At 54.0% G+C, this 16,656-nt stretch overlaps 1 protein-coding gene across 1 annotated transcript; it reads left to right on the forward strand.

Annotated features, from left to right (window-relative positions):
- The first annotated feature begins 7,436 nt into the window (after positions 1-7,436).
- VAX1 (ventral anterior homeobox 1) lies at positions 7,437-13,158 on the forward strand. Its single transcript, XM_055119254.1, has 3 exons — positions 7,437-8,014; positions 9,043-9,230; positions 10,930-13,158. The coding sequence occupies exons 1-3, from the start codon at positions 7,792-7,794 to the stop codon at positions 11,521-11,523; spliced, it is 1,005 nt and encodes a 334-aa protein (XP_054975229.1). The 5' UTR covers positions 7,437-7,791; the 3' UTR covers positions 11,524-13,158.
- The last annotated feature ends 3,498 nt before the right edge of the window (positions 13,159-16,656 follow it).

Genomic DNA, 16,656 nt, shown 5'->3' on the forward strand with positions numbered 1-16,656 from the left:
CTTATATTAAAATGTTTCTCAGAGATTGCCTATGCCTCCCAGCCTTCTTAAGCAAAAATACAGTTTAATCTTTTGAGGGTCAGCTCCCTGAATAGCTACTGTCACTTTGCATTCTAATGCTTGCATGCCTTCAAGGACATTTGTGATTGCAATTACTTGTGTGCCAGCAAAGTCATCCAGATTGTGATATCTTTAAGTTATTTGGTATGCTTTTCTTTCTCCAAGATGTTCTGTCAATGGGCATTCTCCTGTCATCAGTGTCCCTGCCTTAAGCATTATTTTCCCTCCCAGTTTGCTACCTGTAGTCTTCTGCAGGCTAGGAGATGGGAGAGCTGGAATTGTTAGCATTAATTAGCATTAATTAATTCTAAAATAAGAATAACTAGACTTTGAGCAATGGTCCAAGAAGATCTCCTATGGGTTAAGAACCCAGGTGGTGATTTACAGGCCCTTTTGCCCACACCCATTTTAATTGTTCAGTGGTATTATCTTCACCTCTCTTCATTCAAGGCTCTCTTCTGGATATGAGAAGATCGGGAGAATTAGTGACTTCTGGGCCAGAGTTCCTGCACATTCAAATAAGCACACTCTGCAGTTTTGAGAAACATTTCTTAGAGACTTGCAAGGAGTAGATTTCAGTACCTGCTTGTTGGATAAGTGGCCCCAACAGCTTCTCAGGCAGTAAGAAATTTTAGAAAATGATGGGTTTAAGGATGCTTTGAAACACAAATGTGCTCCTGTTCGAAAGAGACAAATGTATAAGCTAGTTTCCTGGAAAACCTCAAAGTGCTCTGTGACTACAGGAAAAGGTAGTAAAATCATCCTGTCCTTTTCTTCTCCCAGAATGCCTTACTTGGAGAATTTCAGAGCCAGCCAACCACCTGTTGTCATTTCCCATTCACTACCCTCCGTGTTAATATAGCTCTGTTCTCCTAACGATGAAAGCAGAACCATTCATTTGCATCTTTGTTTCTTAAAAACAGGAGCTGGGGTGGGGGGGGGAGCTCAGTACCTGCCTGCCAGTGAGGTAGTCCTATTTGATTTTCAAAAGATGAAGAACACCATTTTTGAAATGATGTTAAAGAACAGTTTTCCATTTTCGGCTCTAACACATTCATTCACTGGATCTTAAGGGTGACTTGCTATGTCTTTTACTTGTTTAGCTTTCACTACACAATGTTCACTATGGAGAAAGAACAAAAATAAACTTATCCTTTAAAATTTGATCATTCTGTGCAAGGGACTATATAGTTCACTGGTTGGATCATCAACTGGGGTATTGCTGGGTGTGAATCCAGACTGCATCATGCTGAGATCATGCTTCACCTCTCTGAGTCTCAATTTTTTTCTATAATATGGCTATTCCAGTTACCTGTTTCTGCATAAACAACCTGCTTAATAGCTTAAAACAATATCCACCACCTAATTTTCAAAGTTTTTCTATTTGGACAGGGCTCAGTACAGATGACTCATTATCTGCCCCCCCACAGTATGGTTGATACCCTTGTGTTCAGCTGGAGATTTAGTAAGGCCAGAATATTCTCACATTAGGACATCTCAATTTTCCATATGGTTGATCTTCCTAAGAGTGTGGACAATATAGTTTCTTACAGTATGGCATCTGGATTCCGAAAGATTTCGAAGCTATCAGGACTGGAGTGATAGAACTGCTGGTAAGGTGTTTGCCTCACATGCCGCCAACCCAGGTTCAATTCTCAGCATTCTATATTATCCCCCTGAGCACTGCCAGAAATAATTCCTGAATGCATAGCTAGGAGTAACATGTAAGCATTGCTAGGTGTGACTCCAAAACAAACAAACAGCAACAACAACAACAAAAGGAGAAACTACCAAGTTCTTTTATATCTAACCCTGGAACTGCCACAATGTTGCTTCTTCAATTCTATTAATCAAAGCATACCATGACACCAGCCAAATTTAGCAACTGAGATATAGACTTCACCTCTTTATGGAATGAATTAAGAATTTATGGCCATTTGGCCATTTTAAGTCCAACAAAATGGTATTTATAATTGCCCTTTTCTCAGCAGGTTATGAGGATTGAATGACATATAATTCATGACTCTGACAAATAACCATTGTTTATTACTGCTATATAGTTTTGAATTAGTATTAAGTCAACCTACTTGTCACAGACTGTCTGGACTTTATAGCTAGTTTGTCTGGGTCTTGGTTCCTTCTTGATATCTATATCTCTGATTTGATGTAACACCAAGCTGCCCCAATAAGATGATCAAAGAAAAGTGCTAATACTAAATACTTATTATTTAGTACTAACACTAAATACTTATTGAGAGTATTCACCATGCAGTACTCACTATACTGCAACCTCATAGGCACTAAAGTAAGCTAATTTTAAATAATAGACTGCAGAGTCAAAATAACAAAATGACAAAGAAGCAAAATAACCAGAAAGTATACCCTAAAAGAATAGAGTATGAAGGCACTCTCTCCTAATTCTAAAATTATTGGAGGCTTCTGTGTACAAAATACATGAAACTAATTGAAGGAATTTAGTTCTTGGCACAAAATGCAAGCTGAGAAGTGTTGTGCAATGGGATTGTTTGCTTGACATGTAGAAAGAGCGATTCAGAGCTAGTTCTCTGCACCTTGGCTAGTTCTCTATCACCGTTAGCTATAATGGGGAAGAGCAGTTGTTTGGATACATTTCTCACTTTGGCTATTCACTCTCAGCTTTTTTTATTGGGCAAAGGGAAGGACACCTGATGATCCTCAGAGCTTGCGCTTGCTTTGTGCTCAGGGATCACTCATGGAGGTGCTGGGGAAACCTTATGTGGTGCAGTGGATTAAAACCTAGGTCAGCAGCGTGCCAGTCAAGTATTAGTTCTCAATTCAATTACTTCTAGAGTGCCCCAATAACCTTCTGTGAAGTGGGACGATGACAATTAGATGAAATTGAATTAATTACCACACACAACTTTGGGATGAAAGTCTCTGTACAAAATCTCTGCTAGTTGTTCTTTATTTTTGATTAATCATTATCAGCTGCTCTGATTCATTAGAGAATGAAGCTACGGCAACTTAATTTCTGATATGGCTCTTTTACAAACCCTGTCCCCAACATTAAGTTATGCTGTATCCAAACCACTCCTAATCTAAGAGGATCTCAAATTTTCTGTTTGCGTGTCCCCTTGTATGTTTTTCTTCAGTGATAAATGAACATGAAAATGCAAAACATTGTGTTCTATCTCTGCTCCTGCTTTCTAAAGCAGTAATGAGGCAGAGCCAGGGAATATGAAAAGCACTTGTGGGTTTTGCTCGTATGTGTGACATCATTTTACCTAATCCCTGAGACAACATTTATCTTGTTCGGGTCCCAGGAAGCCTGGGTGTTGGTGGCAATGTTGCGTTCAGACCAGGCTCATTGCACAGATGACCCCTGAGTAGTTGTCTAATCCTTAACAAGTCGCTTTGTCTCTCAGGCTCATTTTTTTTTCATCTGTCAAGTCAAATGAAGGTTATGGAATAGATGATCTCTAAAAGTCCTTCCAGCTCTACAATTCTATTCTGGGTTTGTCTGCACCTGCAGTCTCTGGGGAGGGAGGCAGATTCAGCCAAGAGAAGAAAACACATTTACCTGCATAGGCCTGGGTTCTCACATGCCTGGCAGAGAATAGCTTGTCTCCTGTCATCCAAGTAATTACGTTCTCCCCTTTCTTCACATGGACATGCTGCTTTCATTTTGATGGGAGTAGCAGGTGCTCTTCTGAAATTTCCATCCCTGAGTTTCTGTCCTCCACTGTCCTCTCAGAAATCTCTCATCCCCCTCCCCCCCATGGATGCCCAGAGATTTCTAACCCAACTACTCCCCAAAGCACCATGCACATCAAAAAAACCAAACAGGCTGTGGCTGTTTACTGAGTTTGGCTACTTCAAGGGCTAGGCACAGAGAGAACCATCAGTGGTCAGTTGCACCATGGGCGTGGCCAACTGAGTCTTGACAAGAAGCAGTGGGTTCCCTGAGTACAGGGCTCAGCCGTGTGGCACAGGAGAGGAGAAAAGAGGAAAGAGAGGGAGGAGAGAGAAGAGGAGGGAAGGGGAGGGCCAGGAGATTTAGTGCTTTAGGGGAGACTGGGATCCTGTTTCAGGTCCTGACACCTCCAGACGGTTAGTAACTGATGGCTGGTATTATAGTTTCCCCCCTAAATCCTATGTCCTTCCCTTCCTGAATAGGCATTTGTAGTTTCAGTGACTGGGGGTGACAATGGGAAAGGTTCCTATATAGCAGAAAGCTCAATGGTGCTCCACCCCCCAACATCACCCAATTAAGAGGTTCAATTCTCCAACTTTGGGAGCTAGATTCCCCCCCTGCGGAAATGTCTAGAAATGTCCTTTCCTGAACATTGCTTCCAGTCCTGACTGAACCTGCTTAGGAACCCGGACAATGACTTTTTTTTTCATTCCAAAGCAGCTTAATACAGGAGGGTGGTAGACACCTAAGAAATGGTCATGGCTGGAAATAATATCAGAAACCAGGAGTTGATGTTTCCATTCGTTTCCAATAAAGTTCACTAAAAGGGGATGTCTAATAATCTGGATTCTAGTCATGATTACAGGTCATTGCTCTGCTGTCTCTGCTACACAGCACTGTCACTAGGAGATTCCAAAAACTCAAAGCCAAGATGGACTGAACTAAGAAAAGGCAGAGCCTTGTGCACTAGGGAAGGAAGAACGTGAGCAGCCCTGAAATCAGACAGAACTGAGTTCTGATTCTGCGCTTAGCAGCTCTGTGTGAAGATCTGGCAGATGGGTTATGGAGGACCTCGGAGCTGCAGTCTTTTCATCTATAAAATGGGAAAACTTCTGCAACTCCCCTGAAGACGTTAAGAAAGTTCAAAGAATTTGCGAGCATCCGAGAAAGGCTTCCCACTTACACCAAAATGTGCCACTGTTCTCTCCTAGAAGAGGGAGGAGAGACAAGAATCTCCGATGCTGTTTGGGGCTGGGGGCACTAGCCAGGGACTCGCGTATCCCGTGGAGCCTGGCGCATCCTTGTGGAGTGCAACAGCGTTCCCCAACTAGAAGGAATTCAAATTCTGGAAGCATTTTTATTTTTGAAGGCTTCGCTCCGGGCCTTTGACCCAGCACCGCCAGGGTCTGCGGTGGATGTTGAGAGAAGGAGGTGGCGGCCGAGCTGGGTGCATGGGGGCGTGGGGCGGGGAAACCCAGACTCACCCCTATGCGGCCCGCTTTGGGCCCAGGTCGCCGGTCTGGGACGCTCGCGGCCCGCTATTCCCCCGACGGGGCGCGGGCGCTCCAACTCCTCCGGCGCCAGGCGTGCGGAACCAAGGGCTGGGCGGACTCGGTGAGGTCCAGCCGTCGGGGGTGCGCCCACCGGCCCTCTCCCCTCGCCAGGGGGCAAGGAAGAGCCCGAAGGTCGGGGATGTGGGACCTCAGCCCCACTCCGCCCACGGGTGCGCCAGGAACTGCCGGGTTCCGCCGCAGACTGGAGGGGGCATCACCCACCGCCCAGACCCCGGGGACCCGGGAGCCGAGAGAGTCGGCTGCGGCGCCTCTGGACGTGGGGCGCGAGGGAGCGTCGCGTCCGGTGGCGGGGAGGGGCCGCACTTTGTCTGGAGTCCCCCCCCCTGCACCTCTTCGGAACCCCGCAGCTCGGAGGACACCCCCCCTCCCAATCACCGCTCTCCTCCGGGTTGCCCACCCTCAGCCGGGCCGGGAGACAGAGGGCTGCGAGGCGCTCCAGCCGCGATCGCCGGGCTTCACCCAGGACCGGACGGGACCGCACGCAGCCCCGAGACACCCCCGCGCCCCAATCCGATCAAATAGTTTAAATAAAAAAGAGAAAAAGAAAAGAAAAGTCCACTGGCAGTTAGGGTGACCCGGCCGCCCTCCCGAACCTAGCCGGCCGGAGGTTCTCCTCCGGAGGGGCTGGGAGAGGCGGGGAGAAGGGGGGACGGGGCCGACGACCCCCTCCCCTACCCGCCCCCTGGAATCCTCCGGGGTCCCGCGGGCCCCTCGGAGCCCACCACACACACTGGCCCTCCTCCCGCTCCCCCGGCTCGCCCCCTCCCCTTCCCCGCCCGCCTCCGCCCCCATTCTTGGAATTGTGTGGAAAAATTCTCAGCCGAACCTCCCACCTCTCCTCTGCGCCCCTAAACCTCCCCCCTTCCCCCCACCCCCCCGCAACTCCCTTTAAAAAATCCCCTTTCCTCCGCGGCCCCAGCACTCTTTGTGAATGAGGGCAGCGAACACGGCCCTTCCCCCGCCCAGGAGCCACGCCAGACCGCCGCACTCGGAGGACTGTTTGTTAATAGTCCAATTAGATAATTGCCATCTTTCACTCCTTTTGCTCCGCATTTCCCATAAAGGAATGAATGGGGAGAGCGGCGTGGAGAGGGCTTCTGCCCCGGCAAGGTGACGAGAAGGGCTGGAGCATGCTCCTTGCACAAGGCCATGCGCTTGAATTGAATCATTGTAGCCTAATCAATGCTCTTATTGGATTACTGGCTGTTGCTTTTCTCAAAGATATTGTAGCAGAGACAATGAAATAGCGAGGGGAAAACTTTCTTTCTCTCTCTCTCTCTCTCTCTCTCCCTTTTTTTTTTTTTTGAAGCAGATCTCACAGTTGAGATTTTTTTTTTTTTTATCGGCGCTCGCTCGCGCTCCCCCTCTCCCTCTCCTGCCGGACTCTCTCTGAGTACAAAGCTGCCCTTTGAATGGGCTGCCTCCGGGCCGCTGGAGGTGCAGGCATGGAAAAAAAAAAATCCCGCTGGAACTAAATGAAGAGAGGTGGCAGTTTAAGATGGCTGTCAGCGTCGAGGTGTGTTAAGAAGGACTTGTTGGGGAGGCGAGCTTGGCTTTTCGGAGTGGGGAGGGGATACTTTTTCTTTTTCTTTTTTGGGAGGGGGAGCTTTTCTTTCCCCACTCCAAGCCCTGGCAAGTGTTTTCTGGCGCTGCCGGGCGTGCGAGGGCTTCTAGCTCTTTCCCTCCCCCCCCCTCCGCCCTCATTCAGCTCTATCTGTCGAGTGTGGAGAAAATCCTTCCAGCCCGTCTGCGCGCAGGAGGGTCAAAGGCACAGGGAAAGTTAATAACGCCTGCTAATGGTACGAACAATTCAGGATGAATCTTGTCAAAAGTTTTTCTGGAAGTGCGGGTCTTTGATTGTGTGTTTCCTGAAAGCAAGACCAATCATTTCCGTTTATTCACTGGCTAAACCCCCACTTGATTGGGGACCAGGACAGAAACCATCTATTACGATCTGATATATTATCCAAACAATTTAGTGTATTCATGAGGTAACCGAAACGTGGGGGCCGCGAAATTACCCGTAATCAATTGCCACCGCGAGCGTGCGTTACCCACCCCCCCCACCACCACCCCCCGCCCCGGGTGTCGGACAACTACAACTCGCCGCCTCAGTCGCGGGCGGGCGGGCGCCGCCGCCTCTCGGACCTGCGCCGCGCTCGCCACCCGCTCGCCGGGGCTGGACGTGCTCGGAGGACGCGGGCGCGGACCAGGCGGGCCCCGGGCAGCCGCCCCGCCGGGATCCCGGACCGGACCCGCCGCCCGGCCCGTGCGCCCGCCGCCCCGCCGCTCTCCCGGCCGCTCTCCCGGCCGCCGGCCGCCTCGCAGGGGGGTGGGTCCCCCCCACCCCACGCTGCCTCCTTCTCTCCTTCCCTCTTTCCTCCCCCGATCCCCCCCTTTCCCCCACCCGGCCCCCGCGTCTCCTTCCCCACCTCCCCCCCCTACTCCGTGTTCCCCCTCCTCCGGGCGGCTCTCGCCTCTCCTATGTTCGGGAAACCAGACAAAATGGACGTTCGGTGCCACTCGGACGCGGAGGCGGCGCGGGTGTCGAAGAGCGCGCACAAGGAGAGCCGCGAGGGCAAGGGCGCCGAGGGCAGCCTGCCCGCCGCCTTCCTCAAGGAGCCGCCGGGCGCCGCCGACGACTGCAACAAAAGTAAAGCCGGCGCGGCCGCCGACCCGGATTACTGCCGCCGGATCCTGGTCCGAGGTAGGCAGGGGCGCCCGGCCGCGGCGCGCGGTCGCGGGGGGCCACCCCGGGGACGCCCGAGCGCGGCCGGCCACTTGGGAGAAAGTTCCCGGCCCTCCCCGCCGGCCGCTGCGGGGGGGACCCGCGCCCGGGGCGCGCGCCGCGGGGCTAGGACGGAGCCACCCTGGCCGGCCCGAGCGGGCTCTGGGCTCCGGGCTCCGGGCTGCGGCCTCCGGCCCCCGGGGAAGGCGCGGGGAACTCTAGGGGTGGAGTGGGTGGGTGGGTGGGGGGGACGCGCGCGCGCCCCGCGGGCCCGAGGAGCCGCCCGAAGCCCGCCGCGGCTCCCTCTGGCCCCGCCGATCGAGCGCGCCCGAGCGCGGAGACGAGGCACGGGCCGCGGGCGCTCGGGGCCGGCCGCAGCCTCCGGGAGCAGCGGCGGGGCCGGGTGGCCGAGCCGCCGAGGCCGACGCGCTGCTCGGCTCGGCCCCGCTCCGCGCCGCGGCGTGCGCCGGGCGGTGGTGAGACCCCGGCCCAACCCCGCGCGTACCCCGCCCCCCACTCTCCGGATCGCCAGGACCCGCCGGCCGCGACTCTGTCTCTCCTCCCCGGCTGGGGAGTCGCGGAGACCCGGGGCGTGAGGTGGGGATCGCGGGAGGGCCATTTGGTCCGCACACGCCGGGGCTGGAGCCCGCAGGTGGGAGACCCCGGCCTGTCCGTGCGGAGACCCTCAGGGTAGGAGGGGAGATCCAGACCTCGCAGCCGAGGTCCCCGGGCCGGAAGGATAAGCGGCCCGTTTGGAATGGATCCCCCCCCCCCCTCGCCCCGAGTGTTCTGCAAAAGCAAAGTGTGGTTCTTCCTCCGGTAAGCGGTGTGGGGTTCGCCTCTTGGTCCCCAACACACGCCGGATCTTTGCTCCCCAGCTGTGGCCGCACCCCCGCCCCCTCCAACTCCAGACTGCTGGCGAGATGGTCCCTAAAGCAGGCTAGCGCCAGGACATTGGAGGGGAACGGAATTCCCGGTTCTGGCGCCTGACATCTCCCCTTCCCCAGATGCCAAGGGGTCCATCCGGGAGATCATCCTGCCCAAGGGCCTGGACCTGGACCGGCCCAAGAGGACGCGCACGTCCTTCACGGCGGAGCAGCTCTACCGGCTGGAGATGGAGTTCCAGCGCTGCCAGTACGTGGTGGGCCGCGAGAGGACCGAGCTCGCCCGGCAGCTCAACCTCTCCGAGACCCAGGTACCCGGCGACTAGGCCACACGCAGCTCTGCACCGGCCTTCCTCTGGACAGAGCCTCCCAGTGCAGGTGGAGAAGCTAGGGAGGACAGGAAAGAAAGGCCCCAGGCTTTCTCCTCCTCCTTAATTTCCCTGGCGGGAGTCTACCAGGGCTGCCCAGGTTGGGCTAAGAGCAGAAGGCTCCCAATGCTGTCCTTTTGGAATTCTTTCCGGACCTCAGTCCTGAGAATCATTCTGCTCAACAAAGAACTGAGTGTGTTCCTCTTTGGGGCCCCCATTTTAGCCAGCTTTCCACACACTTGTTTCCTTTGCAGCTCCTCCTCCCCACGCCCTACACCGCACCCAGGTCACTCTGCAAGAAGAGGGCCTAGAGCCAAAGCCCCTGGGCTCTGGCGCTGCCAGTGACGCCTCGGGTTAGAAAAGGTGTCAGATCCCCAGGCTGGAGTCTCTCACACTGGGTCTCCCTAATCCTGAAGGCTTCACCTGGTGGAGAACTGGGTCCAGCCCTGTGCCTAGTTCACTTAGTGACCCCGTACCTGTGTCCGTGATGGGTGAAACATGGACTCCGAATCCAGCCTGGCCACTCTGCTTTAGAGTTTAGAGCTTACCCGGGGCACTCTGATCAGGCCATACCATGCCATGCCGTGCTGCCAGCTTGGCCTAAGTAAAACAGCCTTTGAAGTCCCAGTCCCTCTCTCTGTCCCTAGCCTGGAAACAGATGAGGAGCATAGTTGCATTTGAGGTGGAAGCTGAGACCCAAGGATGCGACCTATCTTGTTCTTTTTCGTTTGACTAAGTTGGCATAGTCATCATTCCCTCTCCTTGCAGCTATCACCCTTCCTACTTTATAAAATCTATGTGGGGTAACTTTTTTTTTTAATCTGCCAAACTTCGTTCTGGGCCACCTACTGGGTGAGGGGGAAGCAGAAGTGAGGGGAGATTGGTGGAGAGAGGCGAGTTCACTCCAGCCTCAGTGACTTCCTCCCATGATTCCAGAGTTCATGGCGCAGAGCAGTGGAGTGATAAAAATCAGAGTATCACTCAGTTCCTCCCGTCCAGCTGGTGGTGGGAGAAGGCAGAGAACGCCTGGCGAGTCCGTTTTTGCAGACACGCGTCCTTTCTCCAATACCCGTCCCAGCTGACTTCAGGAGCAAGAAACAGCCCCTGGTAGCCTGCAACAGGAGCCCGGCTTCTGGGGCTAAATCCCCGTCGGATGTGTGAGGGGCTTCGGGCTCCTGGAGGGCAGAGTCACTCTCCTCCCCTCCCACTTCCACACCCCACTTCCCGCAAGGCCCTTCTCAGGCCTCATTCGGGCGCCAGCTGCGCAGGGGCCAGCCTGGCTTGGGCCGTGCCACCATTCAGAGCACCCTGGGATCTGCTCGGGAGTCCCGGGTCCGGGACGTGTGTATTCCGTTGTTCGTGCCCTCGACCTCCTACCCCCGGGTTCGTTTCCACGTCGTAAGAGCCGTCCCGCACGGCGAGTCGTTCCCGCTCGTGGCGGCCCGGGCACCCCCTCTGGCAGGCAGGCAGGCAGGCAGGCAGCTCCAGGCCTCGGGAGTTCTCCCCGTTGCGGGGTGCGGGTGAGACCGACGGTTAGGGAAGGGGTGGGGGGGTTGTTGGGACGGCCGGGAGCCCGCACGCCTTGACGCCCTTCTCCTCCCGCCCTTCTCTCCTGTCTTCCCCGGTGCCCCTGGCAACGCAGGTGAAGGTCTGGTTCCAGAACCGGCGCACGAAGCAGAAGAAGGACCAGGGCAAGGACTCGGAGCTGCGCTCGGTGGTGTCGGAGACGGCCGCCACGTGCAGCGTGCTGCGGCTGCTGGAGCAGGGTCGCCTGCTGTCGCCGCCCGGCCTGCCCGCGCTGCTGCCGCCCTGCGCCACGGGCGCGCTCGGCTCGGCGCTCCGCGGGCCCAGCCTGCCGGCCCTGGGCGCGGGCGCCGCCGCGGGCTCGGCCGCCGCCGCCGCCGCCGCGGCCGCCGCGGCCGCCGCCGCCCCGGGCCCGGCCAGCGCCGCCTCCCCGCACCCGCCGGCCGTGGGCGGCGCTCCCGGCGCGGGGCCCGCGGGCCCGGGGGGACTGCACGCGGGCGCGCCCGCCGCCGGCCACGGCCTCTTCAGCCTGCCCGTGCCCTCGCTGCTCGGCTCGGTGGCCAGCCGCCTCTCCTCCGCCCCGCTGACCATGGCCGGCTCGCTGGCCGGGAATTTACAAGAACTCTCCGCCCGGTACCTGAGCTCCTCGGCCTTCGAGCCTTACTCCCGGACCAACAATAAAGAAGGGGCCGAGAAAAAAGCGCTGGACTGATGAGCTCAGTGTCTCCCTGTATTTATATTTATAGTTATCTATTGTGGTGATATTTATGGACTCCTGCGCGCTAGGCGCCCGGGGCTCCCGCGCAGGGTTCCCGGCTCCCACGAGGCCTCTGACAACGCTCCTTCTTCCCCCACCTGGCTTCTTGTCACCGATGTCATCTCCTTTGGGCAAATTCCCCCCCCCCCTTACCCCTATCATTCCTCCGTGTCTTCCCCCAACTCCTTTCCACCCGCCCCCCCTAACTTCCTTCGGAATCCGGGAGAATCCAAAGAATTGGGGGGAATGCCGAGGTAGCCAGCCTGGAGCTCCGAGCCACGGGCAGCCGGCGGGGAGAAGACTGACTCTCGGTACCGAGCCCAGGACACCTGCAGCGGATCAGCCGCCGCTGCCACCGAGGAGGTTTTGGATATGCGAAAGAGGAACGCTGCACGCGGACCCTGGGGGCTGAACAAACTTGTAGGTTTCGTTAGACCAAAAAAGGAGGACGTTCCTTCCTCTTGCCAGAACAACCAGGGCTTGAGGGGAGCCCCTAGACCTCACTTAGCGGACTGCTCCGGAGAGCCCATTCACACGCAGCTTCCTGGTGGGACGAATCTTAACAGAGTTTGCTCCAACCCTTTAGGGAAACTCACCCGTCCTGGAGACAATGAACCAGATCTCACGCTAGGGAACCTTGGTAATAAATGTACTCGAATCAGCAATAAGAATGACCACTGCCACACAAAACAGGATGGAGTGGAGCCCGTTTTAAAATTCTCCTAACAGTGGAGTTTGGAAAGTGTTAAGAAAATTCAGGACAGAGAAGGAGGCACAGGAAGCGCAAAATCCAAGTTTTGACTCGGAAACAGGCATTTCAAGAGGAAAAGCAAAAGAAGAGCCAAGAAGGAAAGGAAATTCACAGTATGTTTCCCGCGGCTGTTCAGATGGTGGCTGGTGACTTCAGGTTCCGAGGAAGATGCCCAGGAGGGCTGCTGGGCGCTCTCTCTCGAGGCTGGCGCATCTCCCCACCGGCTTCCACACGCCTCACTCCGGGCAGAATGACTGGGTTTGAATCCAGTCAGATCCCTTTGCTTCTTCGACGCCCCCCATACCTGGATCAAGAAGGAAATAAGTTTCATTCAGGGTTGTGCTCTCGGGACCAGGAGGAAGGAACCCACCACCGGGGACAGCTAGGTTTTAGGGCCTCTGTCCATATTCACATCCTCTCCCTGCCTGATGGTAAAGGCCTCCCTCAACCTGCAAAGAAAAAAAAATCCCAGGACTTTGAAGGTCCCAAGTCCGGAAAACTGGACCTTGACTCTGGTCCTCACCCCTCCCTGGCATAACAATGACCATCCTACAGTCAAGGCCACCTGCATTTTAACCAAAACCACAGACCCAGACGCTAGGAGCTGCAGTGTCTAGAATGTATCCCTCCATCCCAAGCAAGAGCAGAGCATTTTAAAAACAGTAATTTTATTGTAAATTATTTACGTGGGAAGCTCCCTCCTACCCCCTTTCCCCTCTAAAGGCAAATAGTGAAGAAAATAACGAACAGTTCAGATGTGGGTAGGTGTCCCTGAATCCTGGCTACTAACTTTGTTCTGAATGTTTTGGATATTTGGATGTTTTGTATTTATGTGGTGAGAGTGAAAAAAATATATATCTATATCTATGATGATATGTGAGCTGCATTTTTGTCTTGTATTTGAAGGGTTAAAAACAAAAAACATCTTAAAGAGGAAGAAAAAGAAGACCCAGCTAAATGCTGAGGCTCCTGGTGATGACATCTAGGAAAAGGTCTTGGGCGGATTTTGGTCCAGAGGCAGACTCCGGCTTGAGCTTAAGGCATGAATGTCTGTCCCCTGGACTCTGGGGTCCTCCAACTCCTGCTCCCTGATCTGGCGCTTGTCTTGGGTACACTATAGTTCATGTCCCTCACAGTCCCCAGCCCACATTTCCAGGTCCATCACACTTGGGATTTTCTGTACCCCCAGGCAACCAGGATAGACAAGGTTTATCTTGTTAATACTTCGTTGAAGGCTCTGTGTGGTCAGAGAGAAACTCGGAGGGGGCTAAAAGTGAAATAGCTAGACAAATCATTGTTGCATAGGTAACCGGGAATGGGGCTTGCAGAAGTCTGTCCCCTCTTTGCGGTGCTTGAAGCCCCGGGTGGTGGGGCTTGTGCTTCCCTTGGGGCGCTCTCCCAGGATGAGCCCCTCCATTCCTGAGCTTGTACTCTGCCTGGATGACATGTAAGCGCATTGAAATGAACGGGAGGTGTGGATCGGGCTGGGAGGTCTGGAGAGCTTGGATGGAGCCGGTGCAGCGCCTGAGCAGGGGCATTTCACGGGGATCAGACAGGCACAGCCCCCTGACAGTCCACTTTTGTTTCTTAAAGTCGCTGCACACCCCTCAGCCTCGCTCCCTCCCTGCCCTGCTCCCTTCCTTTTCTTTTCCTTGGGGTTTGCAAGGCTGTGTGCTTTCAGGATCTGTCTCTCCTGGGTGGGCGCTGTCCCTGGCCCCTCCTTACTCCCCTCTCTTCCTTTGCTTCCCTTAATCTCTCTCTCTCTCTTCCTCTCTCTCTCTCTCTGGGCTTCTCTCCTCTCTTCCCGCTCTCCCCTGCTTCCTCTGGGTCTTCTCTGCAGACTTCCAGCCTCTGAACCTGGGGAATCCTCTGCCTGCCTGGTGGCTCCAAGGCTGAAGTGTGGGTGGCTCTGGCTGGCGTTCAGGGCTGCTGGCTGGGCCCGACAGAGAGGAGGGAGGAGGAGGGAGAAGGTGGTATAATTTTATGAAACAAAAGAAAACAAAAACCACAGTTTTAAGATTCATAAGGAGCTCAGTCTTTGCCAGGAACCTCAGCCGAGGGCCACTTAGCAGATGCTGCAGCCGCTTCTTTTTATCATCATCATCATCATCATCATCATCATCATCATCATCATCATCATCTTCTTCTTCTTCTTCTTCTTCTTCTTCTTCTTCTTCTTCTTCTTCTTCTTCTTCTTCTTCCTCTTCTTCTTCTTCTTCTTCTTCTTCTTCTTCTTCTTCTTCTTCTTCTTCTTCTTCTTCTTCTTCTTCTTTCTCTTCTTTTTTTTTTGCTTTTTTTTTCTTGTCGGTGAAAAGGGGGAAAGAACCAGTTATCTGTCACCTCTCTGTTCTCCCTTCCCTTCCTTCACTGGCTTGGGGACAGCCAGGCTGTCACTCAGGGGGCACAATTGTTTTTAAAGAGACTCTTCGGCACAGAACAAGAACCGTAATTTTAATTAAAAAACAATTTATAGACAATTTATTTAATTCCAATGCCTGTCTTATTTCCCCTCTTTGCCCAAGTGCCTGGAGCAAGTTGCCTTGGCCCCTGGGGTCCTCTGGCAAGGCCTCTGCCCTCCCACCAGTGAGTCACAGCCAGGCCAGGGAGGAAGTAGGTGGCCTCCATGACAACAGCTGGCTCTGCGTGGGAGAAGGTAGAAGAGGCTTCTGGGGGGTCAAGGAGAACAGCTGGAGGGTGGGGTGTGTGAGAAAGGAAACTCAAGCTTAGGCGTGCACAAAGCAACATCCAGATCGGCTCAGAGCAGAAGGGGAAAAGAAAGCTTCTCTCCAAAGACGGCTGAGGGGGGTGATTGGTGAGGGGAGTAGGTGGGCTGTGACTTGGGGAGCTGAACCCACACTCGGGGCTGGCTTATTCCCGAGACAGGAGCATCCACAACAAGCAGCCTTCAGCACTCTGTGCCATCCTACTTTTTCACTCCTCACGTTGGAAGGTCCAGTCGCCTTTCATTTATTTCTCTTTCAGCAGGTCTCTGTTTATTTCTTGTTTTTTTTTTTTCTCCCCGTCCCCCTTCCCTTCATTGGTGTTGTTATGTTGTAGTGGGCAAGGGTCATGCACACACCTGGCCGTGGTGTCCACTGAGGGTCGCACATCAGGGTGTGGTGCTTATGCACTGGGCCGACGCTCTGCTCTCCCTTCGTTGCGCTACTTATTAGTCGGAGCATAGAAATCATGCTAGTGGTGCTCGCCTGGGGTCACTGCAGGGTTCACACCTGTGCTGGCTGGGGTGCTCACACATACGTTTTTATTGTGGTGCTCACTGGGGCTTGCAGCCCTTTTTGTGGTTCTGCTGGAAATCATTGGTGGTGCTAGGGACCGCAGATAGCAGAGCCTCCAGGATCCCGCCTGGAGCATGAGGGACACCAGGGGTTTGAACTCATGACCACATGCTTACCAGGTGGGCACTGTGAGGCCCTACACTCTTCCAGCCCCATTGTTAATACCCACATGCAGGTGTGGAAGAGTCACTCAAGCCCTCATAACTAGGCAGAGCCACAGGACCGAGCTTTCTTGGGGCCAAAGATCTCTCCTTTTGTGAGGGGCCACTCCCAGCAGTGCTTAGGGCTTACTCCTATTCTGTGCTCAGGGATCACTCCTGGCAGGGATCCAGGGGACCCTACGTGGTGCTGGGGGGAGATCCAAGGTCAGCTGCATTCAAAGCTTTGTTCTGTCCCCTTGGCCCTCAGGGTTCACTTTCTATTTCTTTCTCTGCTCTCTTCCTCTCCATCCCTCTCCTTCCTTCCCCTTCCTTCATTCCCCTTCCGTTCTTCCTTTATTTCTTTCCTTTTGGTAGCCAAAGGGTCTGGCTCATGGCATCTGAGTTCTCCAGCCTATTTGCAGCCACATCTGCTGAATCTTTTTTCCAGTCCTCTTTCTACTGTACCAGCTGCTGCGGATTTACTTGGTGCTTTCATCAGGAAGTCGAAGTTTCTCCCTCTATTCTTTCTGTCAGCGTCCAATGCTGACACCTATTTCTCTCCGGGATGACATATTGAAAGCCGTTACACCTCTTTCTTATGCTTCTTAAACGTGTTTAAAATAGAGCAGGAGATTCATTCAGTTCACATACATTTGGCAAAGTTTAAACTCATACTTTTTTTTTTTCTTTTTGCTTTTTGGGTCACACCCGGCGATGCACAGGGGTTACTCCTGGCTCTACACTCAGGAATTACTCCTGGCGGTGCTCAGGGGACCATATGGGATGCTGGGATTCGAACCCGGGTTGGCCGCGTGCAAGGCAAACGCCCTACCCGCTGTGCTATCACTCCAGCCCCCATACTTTTTTTTTTTAAACCTGATCCAGGGAAATTCTTTTCACC

The sequence above is a fragment of the Sorex araneus genome, chromosome 11 (genome assembly GCF_027595985.1).
Source record: "Sorex araneus isolate mSorAra2 chromosome 11, mSorAra2.pri, whole genome shotgun sequence".
NCBI lineage: Eukaryota > Metazoa > Chordata > Mammalia > Eulipotyphla > Soricidae > Sorex > Sorex araneus.

What these genes read in the sequence shown, in the direction of transcription:
- VAX1 (XM_055119254.1), top strand. Translation starts at nt 7,792, where the DNA reads ATGTTCGGGAAACCAGACAAAATGGACGTTCGGTGCCACTCGGACGCG. An exon ending in CCGCCGGATCCTGGTCCGAG is followed by an intron (nt 8,015 to 9,042) that starts GTAGGCAGGGGC and finishes CCCCTTCCCCAG; the next exon opens with ATGCCAAGGGGTCCATCCGG. An exon ending in TCAACCTCTCCGAGACCCAG is followed by an intron (nt 9,231 to 10,929) that starts GTACCCGGCGAC and finishes CTGGCAACGCAG; the next exon opens with GTGAAGGTCTGGTTCCAGAA.